The following is a 19,592-nucleotide window of genomic DNA, read 5'->3' on the forward strand; positions in this document are numbered from 1 at the left end:
TTCCTTCTGCCAATTCTAGCTACAATCCTCCAATTGACAATCTAACATGTAACGTATGGTCTATCATGATACCTTTGAGACAGAATTCTGTATTTAGAAACATGTAAGCACCCTCACCTCGAAAAGTGTGTCAATGTGTTTGTCAAAAAGAAATTTAAAAGCAGAATATCAAATGTTCAATTACTTGCAGTATGATGACACCGATACCTTGACTGGTGATAATGAAAAAGATTCATGTAGTGACATTATACAACCAGATTATTGGGATGCATTGTTCAGTAATTCAGATGGTGTTCAGGGTGGTTTTGAAGAATTTTTACATGAAATGTTGTAGATAATTTGTTGTACATCAATATTGTGTCAGATAAAATGCATGAGTTTTTTTTAATTTTGTAAGGTAAATGTTAAATAATTAACGTGAATTCTTCACTGTTACTGTTCTTTTTTCTTTTTTGGATTTCACTTGTACCTAAATCGAGCACACATGTAATCCCCTCAGACATTACTCATGTAAAAGTTGACGTTTGATTGAAATAGTCATGGGTTTGGAAGCCAGAGTTTAAAGTTTGGAAGCCCTCGTCTCCCAGGAGTCAACCTTGAAATGTATCCAACCCTTGAAATGAAGCAAGGACCTGAAAGTTATCTAGGATGTTCAGGCAGGTTACAAATTACTTATTTCAGACCTCTAAGATATGGTACTGAAGATCTCGGACGACTTGTACACTGACTAATTTGACCCATTTTCTATTGATGAAGTCTGTTATTTAAGAAATGGCATTCTCAACATGACATCTGTACAGTTTACAGCACACAGCCACTGGTGAAAGCCACCTAAACTGGCAAACCCTACTGCCCAGGCTGCAGCAATGATCTCGGCATGGAAAAAAAATGAGATGAAGTGGTGTGATTTGGTGCCAACTGCAATGGTATATTTACAGGTTAAGAATTGAGAGATCCCATGTTCTCAGTGGTTCCTTGAAAGCAGCTAATTGCTTTAAAAGATTGGTGCAGCTCTTACCTTGACATCTCTGGGATAGGATGGCCTACCCCTTCAGTTTACAAGTCCTGTCCCAGCAGATGAGATAGTTCAGGGGGATCATCAGTCTATGGCAATAGCTTCACTGATCTGGAGAAAATTACATTGAAAATGAAAGACTCCGGGCCTCCTGTATCTCTTCTGTATACTGAGGGGATGATCAGCTGCAATTTCTACATGTGGAGGCTGTTTGGCAGGCACTGGGGGTTGTTGCTTGTCTTGAGCTCACTGGCATGTTGTTCACCCTCAGTTTCTCTGTGCCTTCGTCGCACTATGTCTACAGCGATGATAACCCATGGCTTGGCTGCATCCATTGGTCACAGTTCCAATGAAACTAGGTGGAGAATATCAGAAACATATGCTAGCCTTAGTAGTACTGATAGTCAGTAATTGCATCACATGCAACTAACAGTTTTGCATATTCCTTAGGATGACCCCTAATTTTAAAATAATGTCTCCTACTTCCACAACCACCCTGTCAAAACTATTCCAGAACTTATAAACTTCAATTAACTCACCCCTAACTCTGCTAAATTCCACTGGGAAACCAGGCTTCAGGTTTGGACAGGCTCTGGATACAGTGTAGGCGAAGGAAAATTGGTGGCTGTAAACTACCTCAAACAACCCTTACCCTGTGCCTCATCTTGATGGAGGTGGCAGATACCATTAGGAGGCAGTGGTGGCAATCAAAGCAAATACCACAGGTCTCTTGTGTTTTTAATTTTGAATTTCACTTAAAGACATCTCTAATGAGCTATGATGAGCAGTAGAAATAGCTAAATGAGTTTTGATTTTGGACAGAGATTATCAAAGAGTAATAATGCAAAGAGCTTTCTTCCCTCTCTTTCCGCTCGACGATGGTTGGCTAATGCACTTTTGGTGCAGAATTTCTCAAAATCTGTCTTCTTTTCTCCATGTATAAGATTGTCTTAGGCTACAGAAAGCATAATGAGTGAACCCAAACCAACGTTTAACGTAGGTTCACTTTCCATTAGATATCACTGGATGGCAAAATAGTTGCAGAAACATAGTCTGATTTCCCCTTTGTAATCCTGAGGCAACATTTGGAATCTTATAATTGACCTTTGTGCCTCTGGGTTAGAATAGGGAGACGCACCTGAGAACTGTATCTGCAACTTTCTGTCTGTAACCCTAGTGTACACTGGGCATCATCAGGTAATATTTGATGGCCAATATTGGAAGGCTGTTTTGTATAGAACAAGGTAAATTATCGAACCTAACATCTATCTGATTCCAACAATTTCCCCAGGGGTGAGATCCTTCTCGGCGTAACTGTCAGCTGTTGTTCAGTTCCCTACTTGGTATATAAATGGATTCCAGTGCATTGGAAGCAGACAGATGGTCTCTGATAACAGACAGATTGAAAAACTGCAGAAAATAGTCCCATGCAGAGAATGTGCTAAATGCTTTCCAATTAGATCAAAAGAAAATTCTTGATCTGTTCACTTTACTTTGATGTACACACTGTTAGTTACTACAGCCTGATAAATATTGAAGACAAAGCACACATTAGGATTGCTATCACATAGATTTATGTTAATTACAAAAATAGATAGTTTTAAGATTGCATTACTGTGTGCAATTTTGGTCTCCTTACTTGAGAAAGGATGTACTGGCACTGGAGGGGGTGCAAAGGAGGTTCACTAGGTTGATTCCGGAGTTGAGGGGGTTGGCTTATGAGGAGAGACTGAGTAGATTGAGATTATATTCATTGGAATTCAGAAGATTGAGGGGGGATCTTATAGAAACATATAAAATTATGAAGGAAATAGATAAGATAGAAGTAGAGAGGATGTTTCCATTGGCAGGTGAAGCTAGGACAAGAGGGCATAGCCTCAAGAATAGAGGGAGCAGATTTAGGACTGAATTGAGAAGGAACTTCTTCACCCAGAGGGTTGTTAATCTATGGAATTCCTTGCCCAATGGAGTAGTTGACGCTACCTCAGTAAACGTTTTTAAAGATAAGGTAGATTTTTTTTGAACAATAAAGGAATTAAGGGATACGGTGAGAACGCGGGTAAGTGGATCTGAGTCCACGAAAAGATCAGCCATGATCTTATTGAATGGCGGAGCAGGCTCGAAGGGCCGGACGGCCTACTCCTGCTCCTAGCTCTTATGTTCTTATGTTCATCTTGAAAGATCAGGCATTTTGGCTAAATACCCTTAACTACAATTCAATTAAATATTACTAAATAAAGACATTTTATCCAAGATTTTCATCTTACATTCATCAGGACAATTTGCAAGAATACCAATTTAATGATAGGGGATTGCCGATTAGTTGAAGAGTGGTTTCTGATTGGTAGAGGTGTTGCCTTTACCAATTGACACAACAAGCAGGGTACTGACTGCATCCAAACAGCAAAACTCAGAATATAATATCCAACATTAGATGTGATTCTGCAATTCGAGAACATTTGCTGGATGATCCCAAGTGTGCAAAGAATTACTCTGATAACCAGTTTTGTTTCATAATGTCATGACCAAAATTGAATGCATAACTTTAAAGAAGGCTGGACCAATGTTTTACCTAAACTTAAAATCATTTAAAATTTAGGCTTTACTCCTTTGTCTTCACAAAGAACAAAGATGCTTTTTGCTGTCATAAATGCCTTCATTATATTGATAGCTTGTGTGATTACCCCCAGATTGATCTGTTATATTCTTCAGACTAACACCATTACTTTATTTTTGATAAGCTTTTTCTTCCCAATTTAATAACTTTGCAATTGGGTGCACTACATGCTAACTTCCTACTACTTTCTGTATTTGATCTGCCTGTTGTCAGCTTACCTATAAATGTAGGAGGTTTGGTTTTGCCTGTACTCCCAGATCACTTACAGAAACTGTGAATGTCGATGTCCCTAGCAGCAATACCTGAAGGACATTGACTGTTCCCTACTTTGTTTCCTGCACCTGATGCAGCATGTTGGTCACAGTTCAGGAAGGGAGAGCTTTGGCTAGAGCATCAAGATAAATCTCAGTTCCAATTTAACTAACACCATAGAATCTTTAACAGCTTAATTGAACAGGAAAATGTGACTTCAGTTTAATGTTTCATATTTGAGAATTAAATTAAATCTTATAGCCCTTCTTTTATCATTCAATTCAATAGAAATGAAACAATTAGAAACCTACAACTCAAGAGCTAATTTGAAAGAGTTTAGAAAAGCAAAGAAGCAAATGAAACATTAAGGTCGACCATCTGCAATCAAAATATCTGCTTTGCTCCCACTGCCTTGAGTTAAATAAACGATCATGCCAGTCCTGGCTGACACAGCCATTACTATTCTATGCAGTAGCTCTGTATAACTGTAGCAAGACATCCCCGCATCTCATTATTGACTGCATTCTATATTTGCAAAGGATGATGACGCCTTGTGGAAGATAATAAATATTACACAAGTCAAACTGAGGTTCATGTCTTCAGTGATCTGTCTGAGACCGAAAGCTGCAGTTTGGATTCCAGACAGCTTAAACCATATTTACCTTGCTTGTATCCTGCTTGGTGGAAATGTTTAACTGCTTTCTTACAAGAGAATCCAGTGCATGCCTGGTTAATATATCGAGTGGTGTGCCCACTGCCTGCCACAACTTTACTGAAGGAGGGAGAGGGTTCCACTTGTGGGACAACCAAGGTGCTTAAATTAACAGCGTTGTCCTGTTGTTACTGCAGTTTAGCTAGGGAGAGGCTCAGGCCAAATGTCCACCTCTGCATCTTTCGCTGGATGGATTGGCAATGGACAAGCATTGTGGGTAAAAACTAATGAATTAAGCCACTCAGCCTTTCAAACTTTCTTCACCATTCAATAAGTTCATGGCTAATCTGTTTATCTTTCAAATTCCACATTTACATCTACCCCCAATAACCTTTGATTTATTTGTCTAACAAGAATCTATTGTCATCTTAAAAATATTCAATCTCTGTCGGTAGTGCTTTCTGAGGCAGAGTTCTAAATTAGCACAATTGTCTCAGAGAAAAAGTTTCTACCTATCTCATTCCTAAAAAGGCAATTTCTAGTTATATCCATTTGCAACAGCCATATGTCCTAAACACAACATACTTTCCTACTTGGTGTTATCTGCAAATTTAAGTATCATGTCTTTGATTCCTTTATCTTGATATCATTGACATAAATTGTAGAAGCTGAAGCCCTAGCACAGATATGGAAACATAGAATTAGGAATTGGAGTAGGCCATATTGGCCCTTTGAACCCGTTCTACCATTCATTATGATCATGGCTGATCATCCAACTCAATAGCCTTTCCAACTTTCCCCCCATATTATTTGATCCCTTTAGTCCTAAATGTTAAATCCAACTCCTTGAAATCATTTAACGTTTTGACCTCAACCGGTTTCTGTGGCAACAAATTCCACAGACTCACCACTCTCTGGGTGAAAACATTTTTCATCATAGTCCTAAATGGTCCATTGTGTGTCCTTAGACTATGATCCTTGGTTCTGGATTCTTCTGTCATCAGGAACATGCTTCCTGCATCTAACCAGCGCCTATGGGCTTAGTGTATGAAACTGGGACTAGTGTAGATAGTAATATAGTTTGGTGGTACAGACTCGATGGGCCATAGGACTTTGTCAGTACTGTATGATTCTATGCTGTACTGTGTCTAGTCCTGTTAGAATTTTATAGATTTCTATGAGATTTCCTCATTCTTCTGAATTCCTGCGAATAGAATCCTAACCGATTCAAAATCCCTTCATACATTGGTCCTGCCATCCCAGGAATCTGTCTAGTGAACCTTCACTCCACTCCCTCTGTAGCAAGAACATCCTTCCTACACGTTCCTGGTGTAGTCCTACCGAAGCTCTGTATAACTGTAGCAAGACATCCCCGTTCTTGTACTCAAATCCTTTTGTCACACATCCTTCAGTCAGGAGAAGATAATTTCTGATTCTACTTCCTGACAGCTAATCTATTTTCTATCTACGCTAATATGCTATCTTCTAACACCTTAAGTTCCTATCTTGGCATTAACCTTTTAGGTGGTACCTTATCACCTTTTTGGAAAGGCAAATCAGGGCAGGACTTTGACACTTAATGATAAGGTCCTGGGGAGTGATGCTGATCAAAGAGATGTTGGACTGGATGTTCATTGTTCTTTGAAGGTGGAGTTGCAGGTAGATAGGATAGTGAAGAAGGCATTTGGTACGCTTCCCTTTATTGGTCAGTGCATTGAGGTCATCAGTGGCAGGTCATGTTGCAGCTCTACAGGACATTGGTTTGGCCACTTCTGGAATACTGCATGCAATTCTGGTCTCCCTGCTATTGGAAGGATGTTGTGAAACTTGAAGGGATTCAGAAAAGATTTACAAGGATGTTGCCAGGGTTGGAGGGTTTGAACTATAGGGAGCGACTATTTTACCTGGAACATTGGAGGCTGAGAGGTTACCTCATGGAGGTTTATAAAATCATGAGGGGCATCGATAGGGTAAATAGACAAGGGTTTTCCCCATGTTGGGGAAGTCCAAAACTAGAGGCCATAGGTTTAAAGTGAGAGGGAAAGATTTAAAAGGGATCTAAGGAGCAACCTTTTCAAGCAGAGGGTGGCGCATGTATGGAATGAGCTGCCAGAGGAAGTGGTGGAGGCTGGTACAATTACAATATTTAAAAGCCATCTGGATGGTTATATGAATAGGAAGGGTTTAGAGGGATATGGGACAAATGCTGGCAAATGGGACAAATTAATTTAGTATATGCAGTCAGCATGGACAAGTTGGACCGAAGAGTCTAGTTCCATGTCGTATATCTCTATCACTCTATGAATCGAAATGCCTGGAAATCCAAGTATAGTATGTCTGCAGACTCTCCTTTATCTACAGTATGTTACTCCTTCAAAGAATGATTCCCTTTTCACAAAACCATGCTAACTCTTTCTGATTACCTTGAGTTTTTCTCAATGCCCAGATATAACCACTTCAACAATCAGTTCTAAAATCTTCCCCATAATAGATGTCAAACTAACTGGCTATAGATCAATTAACTTCATTTCCTGCTTTCTCTCTTCATGAATATAAGAGTTATATCTACCTTCAAATGTGATGGAACCTTTTTGAATTCAAGTGAATTTTTGAAAATTGACAACAATGCATCTACTACATAATTAGCCACCTCTTTTAAGGCCCCTCCCATAGTGCCTTATGATGACTTAATTAGTTTGTTAGAGTAAAATAAAGAGGTGAGTGGGTCAGTAACAAAAAGTTCCAGAATTAAGATCTTAGAAAAGATCAAGAAAGAAAACAAGACCTTTTTTTATTCAAGTGTTATCAGGATTTATAACAATCTTCCTGAAAAGGTGGTGTAAGCTGATTCCATAATTAATTTTAGAGATGTGGGCAGGTACTTGAGAATTTTTTTTAAATTCCCTCATGTGATATGGGCGTTGCTGGCTGGCCAGCTTTCATTGCCTCTCTCTAGTTGCCTTCAAGAAGGAGATGGTGAGCTGCCTTCTTGAACCGCTCAGTCCATGTGTTGTAGGTAGACCCACAATGCCCATTAGGGAGGGAATTCCAGGATTTTGACCCAGCGACAGTGAAGGAACAGCGATATATTTTGAGTGGCTTGGAGGGGAATTTGGAGGGTTCCCATGTATCTGCTACCCTTGTCATTCTAGATTGAAATAGTCATGGGTTTTTGAAGGTACTGCCTAAGGAGCCTTGGTGAATCTCCGTGGAGCATCTTATAGTTAGTTTACACTGCTGCTGAGTATCAGTGGTGGAGGGAGTGGATGTTTTTGGATCTGGTGCCAATCAAGTGGGCTGCTTAGTCCTGGGTGATGTCAAGCTTCTTGAGTGTTGTTGGGGCTGCACTCATCCAGGCAAGTGGGAGTATTCCATCACACTCCTGAGTTGTGCCTTGTAGATGGTGGACAGGCTCTGGGGAGTCAGGAGATGAGTTACACTCTGCAGTATTCTTTGCCTCCAACCTGGTCTTGTAGCCACTATATTAACGTGACAAGTCCAGTTGAGTTTCTGGTGAATGGTAATCCCCAGGATGTTGATAGTGGGGGATTCAGTGATGCTTACACCATTGAATATCAAGATAGTTAGATTGTCTCTCATTGGAAATGGTCATTGCCTGACATTTGTGAAACACGAATGTTAATTGCCACTTGTCAGCCCAAGCCCAGTTTGTTGTCTAGATCTTGTTGCATTTGAACATGACTGCTTCAGCATTTGGGGAGTTGTGAATGATGCTGAACTTCAACCTTCCCCCATCATAAGGTCAGAAGTGGCAATGATGAAGCAGCTGAAGATGGCCTAGGACACTACCCTGAGGAACTCCTGTAGAGATGTCCTAGAGCTGAGATGACTGTCCTGAAATATAAGAAGGTAGTTCAAAAGTCTCCAGTGGCCATTCCTCTATCAAATAGATATTCAGTTTTTGTGACAGTTGAAGAGGATAGTCTCTCAGAGGAAAATTGAAGGGCCAGCCAGTTATTGGACACTTGGAATGATTTTTATGTTACACAGTGTTTGACATGATTTAAAAGCATTATTGTTATAAGGGACTCTCATGTCGGGGGCATAGACAGGAGATTCTGACAGTGAGCATAAAGTGAGGAAGGTTTGTTGCTTTCCTGCTTTCTAGGATTAAGGACATCTCTAAACATTTCAAGTATATTGTTAAAGGTAAGATTGAGAAGCCAGAAATTATTGTACACATTGGTAGGAATGACATTTTTAGGGAAAAGATTAAAGCAGTACAGAGTGAATTTAAGAAGTTGGATCGAAGATTAAAAAATAAAAGTTTTAGAAGTAGTAAGTTCTGTTTACTCCCATGCCAAACTCAAAAGAGGGAAGGAACAGAAAGTTAAAGGAGATAAATCAGTGGCTGAAGAGCTGGTCTATTGTCAGGGATTCACGTTTCTGGACAATTGGCATGTCCTTTAGGATAGAAAAGACCTGTTCAAAAAGGATGCATCTAACCTAAACTGGAAAGAGACCAATATCTTAGCAGGAAGATTTGCTCATTCTATTAAGGGAGACTTTATACTGATAGAGAAGGCGAGTGGAGGAATTCTAAGTAACAGTGTAAATGGAAGGTTTGATTGGGTAGGTTCTAAATGTGATGAGAGCACATCAATTAGAAAAGGAAGACAAGAGAGACTCAGAGTATGTAGTAACTCTGGAGAACTAAATTGCATTTATTTCAATGCAAGGAGTCTTACAGGTAAGGCTGATGAAGTCAGGGCATGTTTAAGAACATGGGATTGGGACATTGCAACTATTACAGAAACTTGGCTGAGAAATGGACAAGACCGGCAGCTCAATGTTCCGGGTTTTAGATGCTATCGGAAAGAGAAAAGGAGGCAAGAAAGTAGGAGAAAGGGAGGTGGCGTTTTTGATTAAGGAATACATTACTGCTGTAATTAGGAAAGATATTCCTGAAAAATCATCCATGAATAGAAATTACAAATAAGAAAGGAAAGATCACTTTGATGGGATTCTACTATAGTTCGCCCCAATACTAATGGAAATTGAGAAACAAATATGTAGGGAGATCTCAGTTGTATGTAAGCATAATAAGGTTGCAATAATGGGGGATTTTACTTTTCCACACGTTGACTGGGACTACCATAGTGTTAAAAGTTGGGATGGTCATGAATTTGCCAAAAGTCCTCAAAAAAATTTTTTTTATCAATATGTAGATGCTCCTACTAGAAAAAGAGCAAAACTAGATCCTCTTTTGGGCAACAAGGCAGGGCAGATGACTGAAGTAACAGACCTTTGGGTTTAGTGATCATAATTCTATTAGTTTCAAAATTGTTATGGAAAAGGATAAGCCTTCCATAAAAGTCAAAGTTTTAATTGGATTAAAACAAATTTTAATAGTATGAGACAAGATCTTTCGAAAGTTGATTGGAGTAGACTGTTCGTGAGTAAAAGGATGTCTGACAAGTGGGAGGTGTTCAAAAGTGTGATGACGAGAGTTCAGAGGCATTTTGTTCTGTTAGAGTGAATGGTAAGGCTGGTAAGATTAAGGAACAATGGATGAATAAAGATATTGATGTTCTAGTCAAGAATAAAAGAGATTTTTTTTAGATATAGACAACTTGGTTCAATTGAATCTCAATCAATATAAAGAGTATAGGGACATTCTTAAGAGAGAAATCAGGAAGGCAAAGAGGGGATATGAGATAGCATTGGCAGATAAGATTAAAGGATAATCCAAAGAGATTCTACAAATACATTAAGAGCAAGAGGGTAACTAGAGAGAGGGTAGGGCCTTTTAAAGTTCAAGGAGGCCGTCTTTGTGTTGAACCCCAGGAGATGGGAGAGATACTAAATGAATATTTTGTGTCAGCTTTTACAGTGGAGAAAGAAATGGAGTCTAGAGAATGCAGAGACATAACCTTTGATGTTTTAAAACAGTTCACATTACAGATTACATTACAGTTCAGGAGGTCTTACAGGATACATAGGTGGATAAATCTCCTCGACCTGATCTAATGTATCCCAGAATGTTGTGGGAAGTAAGGGAGGAAATTATGAGACCCTTTGTAGAAATATTTGCATCATCTATAACTACGGGTGAGGTGCCTGATGACTGGAGGTTGGCTGATGTTGTACCTTTGTTTAAGAAAAGTTGTAAGGAGAAACCGGGGAACTATAGACCTGTGAGTCTGACTTCAGTTGTGGGTAAATTGTTGGAGGTGGTTATAAAACACAGGATTTATGGACATTTAGAGAGGCAAAAACTGATTAGGGATAGTCAGCATGGTTTTGTACGAGGAAAATCGTATCTCACAGACTTGATTGAGTTTTTTGAAGAAATTATCAAAAATGTTGATGACAGCAGAGCAGTAGACATTGTTTATCTCGATTTTAGTAAAGCCTTTGACAAGGTTCCGCATGGTAGACTAATTAGTAAAGTTAGGTCACATGGGATTCAGGGAAAGCTGCCAATTGGATACAAAATTGGCTTAACAGCAGGAAACAGAGAGTAATGGTAGATATTGCTTTTCCGACTGGAGACCTGTGACCAGTGGTGTTCCACAGGGATTGGTTCTGGGTCCTCTTTTGTTTTCCATTTAAGTAAATTATTTGGATGAGAATATAGAAGGCATGGTTAGTAAGTTTATAGATGACACCCAAATTAGTGGCATTGTAGACAGTGAAGAAGGTTTTCTAAGATTGCAAAGGGGCCTTGAACAAATGGGTCAATGGGCTGAAAACTGGCAGATGGAGTTCAATCTGGATAAATGCAAGGTATTGCATTTTGGTACAACAAACAAGAGTAGGACATATACAATTAATGGTAGACCTTGGGTAGTGTTGTAGAACAGAGGGACCAAGGGGTGCAGGTGCATAATTCTTTAAAACTTGTGTCACATATAGACAGGATGGTTAAAAAGGCATCTGGCACACTTGCCTTCATTGCTCAGTCCTTTGGGTATAGGAGTTGGGAAGTTATGTTAAGGTTGTACAGGACATTGAGGCCTCTTCTGGAATACTGTGTCCAGTTGTGGTCACCCAGTTATAAGAAGGATATTATCAAGCTGGAGAAGATTCAGAAGAGATTTACCAGGATGCTACCAGGAAGATTTGAGTTATAAGGAAAGGCTGAATAGGCTGGGACTATTTTCACTGGTGGAGGTTGAGAGGTGACCTGATAAAAGTTTATAAAATAAAAAGCTGATGGTAGTTAGCTTTTTCCTAGGATGGGGGATTTCAAGACCAGGGGACACATTTTCAAGGTGAGAGGAGAGAGATTTAAAAAAGACATGAGGTAAAATTTTTACACAGAGGGTGATTCGTATGTGGAATTAACTTCCTGATGAAGTGGTGGATGTGGGTACAATTACAATGTTTAAAAGACCTTTGGATGGATATATGAATAGGAAAGGTTTGAAGGGATATGGGCCAGGAGTAGGCAGATGAGACTAGTTTAGTTTGGGATTATGTTCGGCATGGTTGGGCTGAAGGGTCTGTTCCCATGCTGAATGACTGTATGACTCTGTAACTGCAGCCATCTTCCTATGTGCTAGGTATGACACCAACCAGCGAGAGTTTGCCTCTGTTTCCCATTGACTCTAGTCTTGCTAAGGCTCCTTGATGCCACACCCAGTCAAATGATGTCAGGGGGTGTCACCGCTGGAGTTCAGCTCTTTTGCCCATGCACGAATCAGTGTTTGACAATGAGGTCAGGAGTTGAATAGGAACCCAGACTGGGAGTCAGTGAGTAGAGTATTGCTGAGCAGGTGCTGCTCGATAGCACTATTGATAATACCTTCCATCACTTTATTGATGGTTGAGAGCAGACTGATGGGGCAGTAATTGTCTGGGTTGGATTTGTCCTGCTTTTTGTGGACAGGACATATTTCCCTCATTATAGGGTAGATACTAGTGTTGTTCCAGAACTGGAAGAGTTTGGCTATGGGGACAGCAAGTTCTGGAGCATGTCTTCAGTATTATTGCCAGAATGCTGTCAGGGCTCAGAGTCTCTGCAGTATCTAGGGCCTCCAACTCTTTCTTGATATCATGTAGATTACAGACAAAAAGTGGAGTAAAGTACAAATAGTCTTTTGAAAAACTGACACATCAGGATGGTTCAAACAGCCTCCCTCATAGGTTTCTACAACAAGAATAATAATTGAACAAACCACAGCCAAGAGAGGTGTTGAACCACAATGGGTAGTGCCCCTGCCTTTGTGACAGAAGCTTCTGGGTCATGTTCCATTGCAGAACTTGATGGTCATGGAAGATGTGCTCATAACGTGGTGTAATAGGTTAATTATTAACTTGCATTTTAATTCCATATATCCATGCCAGGCAGGAAGGGGAAGGGGCAGCGAGTCTCTGCCATGCTTGATGTGAAGTGACACCCTTCAAGCTAAGCCAGTGGATTCAGGCTGACAACAAAAGCAGATGGAAGCACGTTCTTTCACTGCTTTGCACACACCTCCAGATGTGAGAAAAGTGAAGAACCATGCACCTTACTCCCTCTCCCCACCCAATATTTGAACCTAAAGCGGTGGTTACACTCAGGCAGCCAATATGCTGCTATGATAAAAACCATGCTTTCCTGAAAATTATTCACTACAAAATAGAACATAGAAAAAAATTAAACATTTAGCAGAATTGGACTGAAAGGCAGACAGTTCTTCTGTGGTTTGTTTTCTATTTGTCTTGTCCCAGGTTGAAGCTGCTTTCTTTGAATGCTCTCTGAACAGGGCCCAATTAATGCCTCTCACTTACCATTTAAACTTTGTGCCAAATCCCATTTAATATACTGATTTATTGTCACTTGGTCTAAACAACTTTCAGATTTATAAAGTATTAACATGCTTTTTGTGCAAACATTTTATCACAAGTTAATGATTAAGCATTCTTAGCTGTAGATTCTACAAGAGCCTCTCAATTCTTTTGGATATCGCAAGAAACTGACAATTTTTACACAATACTAAATTTTACACTGATTTAGATGAAAGAAATATGTTTACTTTTAACGAAGCAAACACCACCTTTCAAGTGAATGATAGATGTGCTTTGATCCCTGACAAGACTGTCATATTTGTGTTTATAGATTGGCCCTACACTCGTAATTGTTTTGTTTAAAAGTAGACAAAGTTTGAGGTCCCAAGCACTGATGTCGTGAATAAAATAAAAAGATTCAAGATAGCAGCAGAGTTGGATTCCTAATACGGAGTTCATCCATGCCATCTGTTTCTTTTCATTTTCTCTGTCTCTTTTTGTGTTTTCTTCCTTTATCATTTTACCTCCTGTCCTTGGATGGATTCCCAGTCTCTGCATGGAGTGAGGTGAAGTCTGGTGTGATCTGGATTTGGAATGACTGTTATTCTGAACCTTATTTTTCTATTTTCCTAATTTATTGCTGGACATTTTTTATTTCTTTATTTTTCCAACTTTTTCTCCTAAGAATCTATATTTAAGAATCTGTACCTAGGTACTTAAGATGGCGCCGTAAATGGCAACCTGTAAACATTTCACTGTACTCATGTGAGTGCGTGACAATAAAGCTAATTCTAATTCTAAAATCACAAGTTTCCATGGTTTTGAACAAACCAATAAAGCTTTACTATATAAAGCAAAAAAAAAGCATAAACACAACTTATATTCTAGCAATGAATTAGAGAATCACAGAAATGCAGAAGAGGCTCACTGGTTCTCTAAACATTGTGGCTTATTACCAACCTCCTGTCTTTGTCCCAAAACCTTGCACATTATTTCTATTTAAATTACCATCTAATGCCCTCTTGAATGCTTCAAATGAACCTGCCTCCACTACATTTCCACAGAGTACATTCCATACCACAACTTCTCGCTGTGTGAAAGAATTCTTCCCTAGTTCGCATTTGCCTCTTTTGCAAAACCCTTTAAATCTGTTCCTCTGGTTCTCGATCCTTTTACAAACAGGAGCAGTTTCATCCTATAGAGTCAGTCTTTGTCCCTCATGGTTTTGAAAAATTTCATTAGATCACCTATCCTTCTCTCCAAGGAAAACAGTCTCAACTATTCCATTTTATCTACTTTACTGAAGTTTCACATTGTTGGGAAAAGTTCTGATAAACCTTTTCTGCACTGTCTTCAATGAACACATCTCTTAAAGCATCACCTAAGCTATAACAATATCCCAGTTTAGGGTTAACTAGTGTCCTTTATAAGTTCAGCATAACTTCCCTGCTTTTTCCCCTATACCTCTATTAATGAAGCCTAAATATGCTATGTTATTCACTACACAAGCCCAGAAGATAAAGGAGTAGAGGTAGGCACATCTAGTCTGCTCGGTCATTCCATAAAATTGCAGGTGATCTGATAATCCTCAACTCCACATTCCTGTCTTTTCCCCATAACCCTGATTCCCTTACTGATTAAAAGTATTGATATCAGCCTTGAATAGTTTTAATGACCCAACCTCTGTAGTAAAAAAATTCTAAGATTCACCATCTTCTGAAAGGTAGAGAAGGTGGGACCTTCATGAACATGTGCTATTGGTATTACTCTGTATTGAAAGCCAGCCATCCAGCCAACTGAGATAACCAACCCCAAATATTTTTTTTCTTGATCACACTCCTTAAAACCCACTTCTTTCATGAAGGTTTTGTTCGTCTCTCTCTCTCTCTAATATTTCCTTTGACCTGGAATCCATTTTTCCTATCATAAACCACTATGCAACACCCAGGAATGCTTTTCTATGTTAAAAGCTTTGTATAAACCCAGTTGTTACTTACGGTTATGTATGTACCATATTTTTAATTATATATAGAGCAACACCGAACTCCCTTAATATTTCTCTCTTCAAAGTTTTAACTGCATTTGCTTACAAGTTTATCTTGTAACAATATACAACCACAATAAAAATGGTTTTTCAATTTTATTTTTTATAGAATGTGTCCAGTAAGGAATGTACAAACCATCTTTGAGAATTGTGATCACAGATTATGTATAAACTGATATCAGACATTCCCAAATCACACACAGAATGCCAACAGCAAGTGCCAAAGAATTTCAACTGTGTTTTGCGTCAGACTCAAGATGATTAATGATCCTGAATCCCTGTCAACCAGCCATATTTTCATTGGTGGGATTTTATCTGCACAGCAAATGTCAGAAGAAAAAAAAGTAAACATTTTAAACATTCTGCCCACAATGGCTGAAAATTGTACAATAATTAAAATACCAATTCTTTAGATAATGCATCTATCCACACACATTTTATATTCGTCATTTTAGAAAACGTACATAAAAATATTGTTTTATTTTTGTTGAAGTAGACACAAACAATTTACAACATTAGAGACCTATGTATAAAGGGAATGTTTTAATTTGCAGGAGAAATACACAAAAATATCAAGTGTAGAAAATAAATCACAAAATACAGAAGAGTTGAAATTGATTCACATATTGAATACCTGACTCATTTTAGAAGATCTATGTCAAGTGCAATATTTGTCTTTTGGGTCTATTCCACGCCTTCAATTTGGAACTTCAATAATACATTACTATAACTTCTTACAGCATATTTGATTTCCTTATCTCCAGATCTCAAAGAAATTATTACAAATAAAAAAGATAATGTTCTATCTATCTAGCGCATTGATATTCATCAGCGCTATATAAAAAAAAAGTACTATAGCAGTAATGCTAAGTTCTCAAATCATAGCATTCAATAGAAAAGAAACAGAAGTGACCTCACATAGAAAGTCTCTTTATACATATATATTATATATAGTGTGGCTTAACAACAAACAAAAGGAAAAGAAAATTCTTGTAAATAAATCTCTGGATATTCAATTATGGCTTTTTTGCAACATGGCAAAAATCGCAGCTCAAAGCAAACATCTCCTCACAGAGGTGGTTAAGATTGTTGCAGTCCATTTCCTGCAGCCTCATATTAATTTTATGGCAGCATGCATGTTGCATATTACAATTTATTTTGCTTTCTTCTATAGTACGCACATTTGGATTAAAATAATGAATAATTAAATTGATACTATTCCATGGTCCAAAACATTTGCGCTAGTCTGTTTTATTCTCGATAGCTTGGCTATCTTTGCGAATAATTGGCAATGGATGAGCTTCACTATTGAAGATCCAGTGTTCCAGTGGAAGGAGGTCATCATCAGAGAACATCAAATAAAGATACCTGAAGGCAAACAGCAAAAAAAAATACTCAAACAGACAAGAAAGTTAATACAAGAAAATTATTTTACTGAATGTATACAACTCTTAGCATGTGAATACAGATAAGAATTGATTTGTAGCAGCTACACACATGTTCAATGTTGTTACAATTATTAAGTAATATTGTTAAATTTTGGGGTTGTATCTTTAATTTAAAATGAAATGAGAGGGGTGATGTGATCTGTTTTGAAGTGTGCTTACAGCAAATCTGAGTCGTTTGATTTGTTGGAGATTATAGGGGACTCAGATTGCTTTACTGGGAAGAAAGTACAAGTTGTTTGTTTACACTTGGAGATAGTGGCAGCAGCCTGGGTGGTGACAGCAGATAGACTATTGCATAGATTTTCAAAAGTCTCACCCCTCAATATGGCACCTACCATTTTTGCGGGCGTGTGAATGGGGATGGCCTACGTTCCTGCATGTGCTTTTCATGGAGGTAGCTGCCCATAAAGAATCAGGAACTTCTCCATTATAGTGGCTTCTTATAGTGGGCGTCTTAAATATGAAGTGTACAGATTTGACCTGGTAGTGGCAGGTCTGAACTTTGTAGATTCAACTGAATAGTTAGAGTACCCTTTTGAAGTGGTAAGGTGCCTTCACTTAAAGTTGGGTTGCATTTGTAAAAATCATGACAAAGTGAAAAGATGTTAAGTGAAGCTTTAATTCCCATAGGAATCAATGTTAACTGGAGTTAAGTACTATCAGGCCTTCCTTAGCAGACAGGACAAAAAAAAAACATTAAATCTGTACTCTCTAAATTAAAATACAATGGTTCCTGCATTTTACATTGCTAAATTGCTATATTGATAAATGAAATAGCTGCTAAACTAAAACAAATGCAAGAATATCAAGAAAAGATTTAATATTCTACAGTACTGTTAGATTAACCAGACCATTTAGTGGGAGAGGCTGTTGGAAGCCAAAGACTACCTGCAGTGACTAACATTTGCCACTGGATGGAGTCTAGAACCTCAGTTTGAAATCAAACTCAGGAGGGAAGCAAGGACTTTGGAGCATAGTCAGCAGCAATGGGAAGACCAGACCTGGAGTGTAAAGATAAGAATACGGCTCAATTGTGCGTGTGTGTGAGTGTGTGTGTGCGCGTGAGTGTACAGCAGACAGGACAGGCCTCAAAAGTGAGATGAGGCTGGGGCATGCAGGAGATAAAATTGGGTGGAGCAACTGGGAACCAAATCCAAGGGGGAGGCAAAACCATTTAACCCAGAACAGCATGGAGTATATGAACTCTGATTTGCAATGGTGATGTATGCTGACAAAGCATGCAAATGATACTAAAATGAAAATGGTGATGCAAAATTAAAAAAAAAAATCTGCCACTGATGAAATGACAATGTTAAATAGGACTGTACTCCTTGCGAAGTCATCCTGGGACACTTTTGGGGAAGATCATGTATCCTTTGGTACTCTCTGAGATTGCCAAGGATTTGCATGTACGTACATAAAAATTGCCCAAACTCTCAGAATTGCGAAGCTTATTGGAATGGTCAAGAAGAACTGCCAAAGGAAGCTGTCAAGGCATTTAAAGTAGTGCTCTTTAAATCTTGAAAATATTTGAGAATTGTAAAAAAAAAAAATTGCTAGCCCTTTTACTTTGCTGGTTTCCATTGCAAGATTAGAAATACATAACTGGTTTCAGTCATTATCCTGGGGAGGTACTTGCCACTGAATGGTTTGACTGACAGCTCTAAGTGGTAAAAGACTCTGTGAAGCAAGACTATGAATTTCAATATTTTTGTTACAAAGGATAATGCACGTGAATGAAATGTTTGTTATTACAAGGTATTATGACATTGAAGGGATATAAATACAGGAAATAAGTTTTTATAAGTATCTTTTAATACAGTGGCGTCTGAAATAGGCACTGATATTTCATCTGTGCATGGGTTCTTTGGTCAATCTGTAGTGGATATTGGGTGAGTTGGCAAGTTAGATCTAAGGACAAAGATATATGGCTACAGTATATGGGTTGGTATGAGTTGGCAGTAAGTTGGAACAGGGGCTATAAAGGGCCATAGTTGACATGAATGGTATGATGAGCCATGGGGTTGGGTTCAAAGCATGGGGTGATATAAGTTAGCATGGATGGACTGTGGGGACATTCTGGAGGCATGAGGGATTTGGTTCTTTAATATTTTATTCTTCTTTTCACAACTAAATACAGCACTAGTGCATGGAGACAGAGCCTTTGCTTTACATCCTCTCCATTTGATCGGGGTTCATCCTTATCCCCAGGGAACCCTGTCAACTTGGGATTAAAATCACAACTTTTTCTTGGTTTGTGGAGCTGGGAAACATTCTGGCAATATGCTCTTGACCCAAGAATGAAAATCTAAACCTGCAAGTCTTATAGGCCCACATGAACATTGAAAATGTCAGTTTGTAAACAGTTGTGCTTTAAACTGCCCATTTCCTTCCAAGACGAGAGAGTGAGCTGAGGTCTGAAGAACCCCTTCTCAGCATTTCTCTGCCTGGATAAAAGGCTCATGCGATTTATGTTGCAATGAAGATAGGCTTTAAAGAAGTTGTGGTTCACCATGCAGAAATACAGGGGAGAGTTTGCACTCAGACTAGAAAGGCCAAAATTCATGACTAGACTGGAAAATTCACCTAGCTCACAGCGTCATTGGCTAATGTGGTTTGTCCAGCCTGTATAGATTAAAATCACCCATAATTACTGTAGCACCCTTGTATGCACCTGCAGTTTCCAGTTTAATGCCATCCCCTACTTCACCATTACAGTTTGGAAACCTGTTGGCAACTCCCACAAATATTTTCTGCCTCTGTTGCTCCTTACCTCTGTGCAAACTTGATTGCACATCTAGTTTTTCTGTGCCAATATTCTTTTACTA

At 38.8% G+C, this 19,592-nt stretch overlaps 1 protein-coding gene across 1 annotated transcript in view; it reads right to left on the bottom strand.

The window, feature by feature from the left end:
• Window positions 1–15,399: 15,399 nt before the first annotated feature.
• man1a1 (mannosidase, alpha, class 1A, member 1) overlaps window positions 15,400–19,592 on the bottom strand; it is a 417,658-nt gene continuing 413,465 nt past the window's right edge. The window contains exon 12 of the mRNA XM_020528590.2: window positions 15,400–16,684. Within this exon, the coding sequence (XP_020384179.1) occupies window positions 16,558–16,684 (127 nt within the window). The 3' untranslated portion in view covers window positions 15,400–16,557. The remainder of the gene's footprint in view (window positions 16,685–19,592) is intronic.

The sequence above is a fragment of the Rhincodon typus genome, chromosome 5 (genome assembly GCF_021869965.1).
Source record: "Rhincodon typus isolate 14 chromosome 5, sRhiTyp1.1, whole genome shotgun sequence".
NCBI classification, from domain to species: Eukaryota; Metazoa; Chordata; class Chondrichthyes; order Orectolobiformes; family Rhincodontidae; genus Rhincodon; species Rhincodon typus.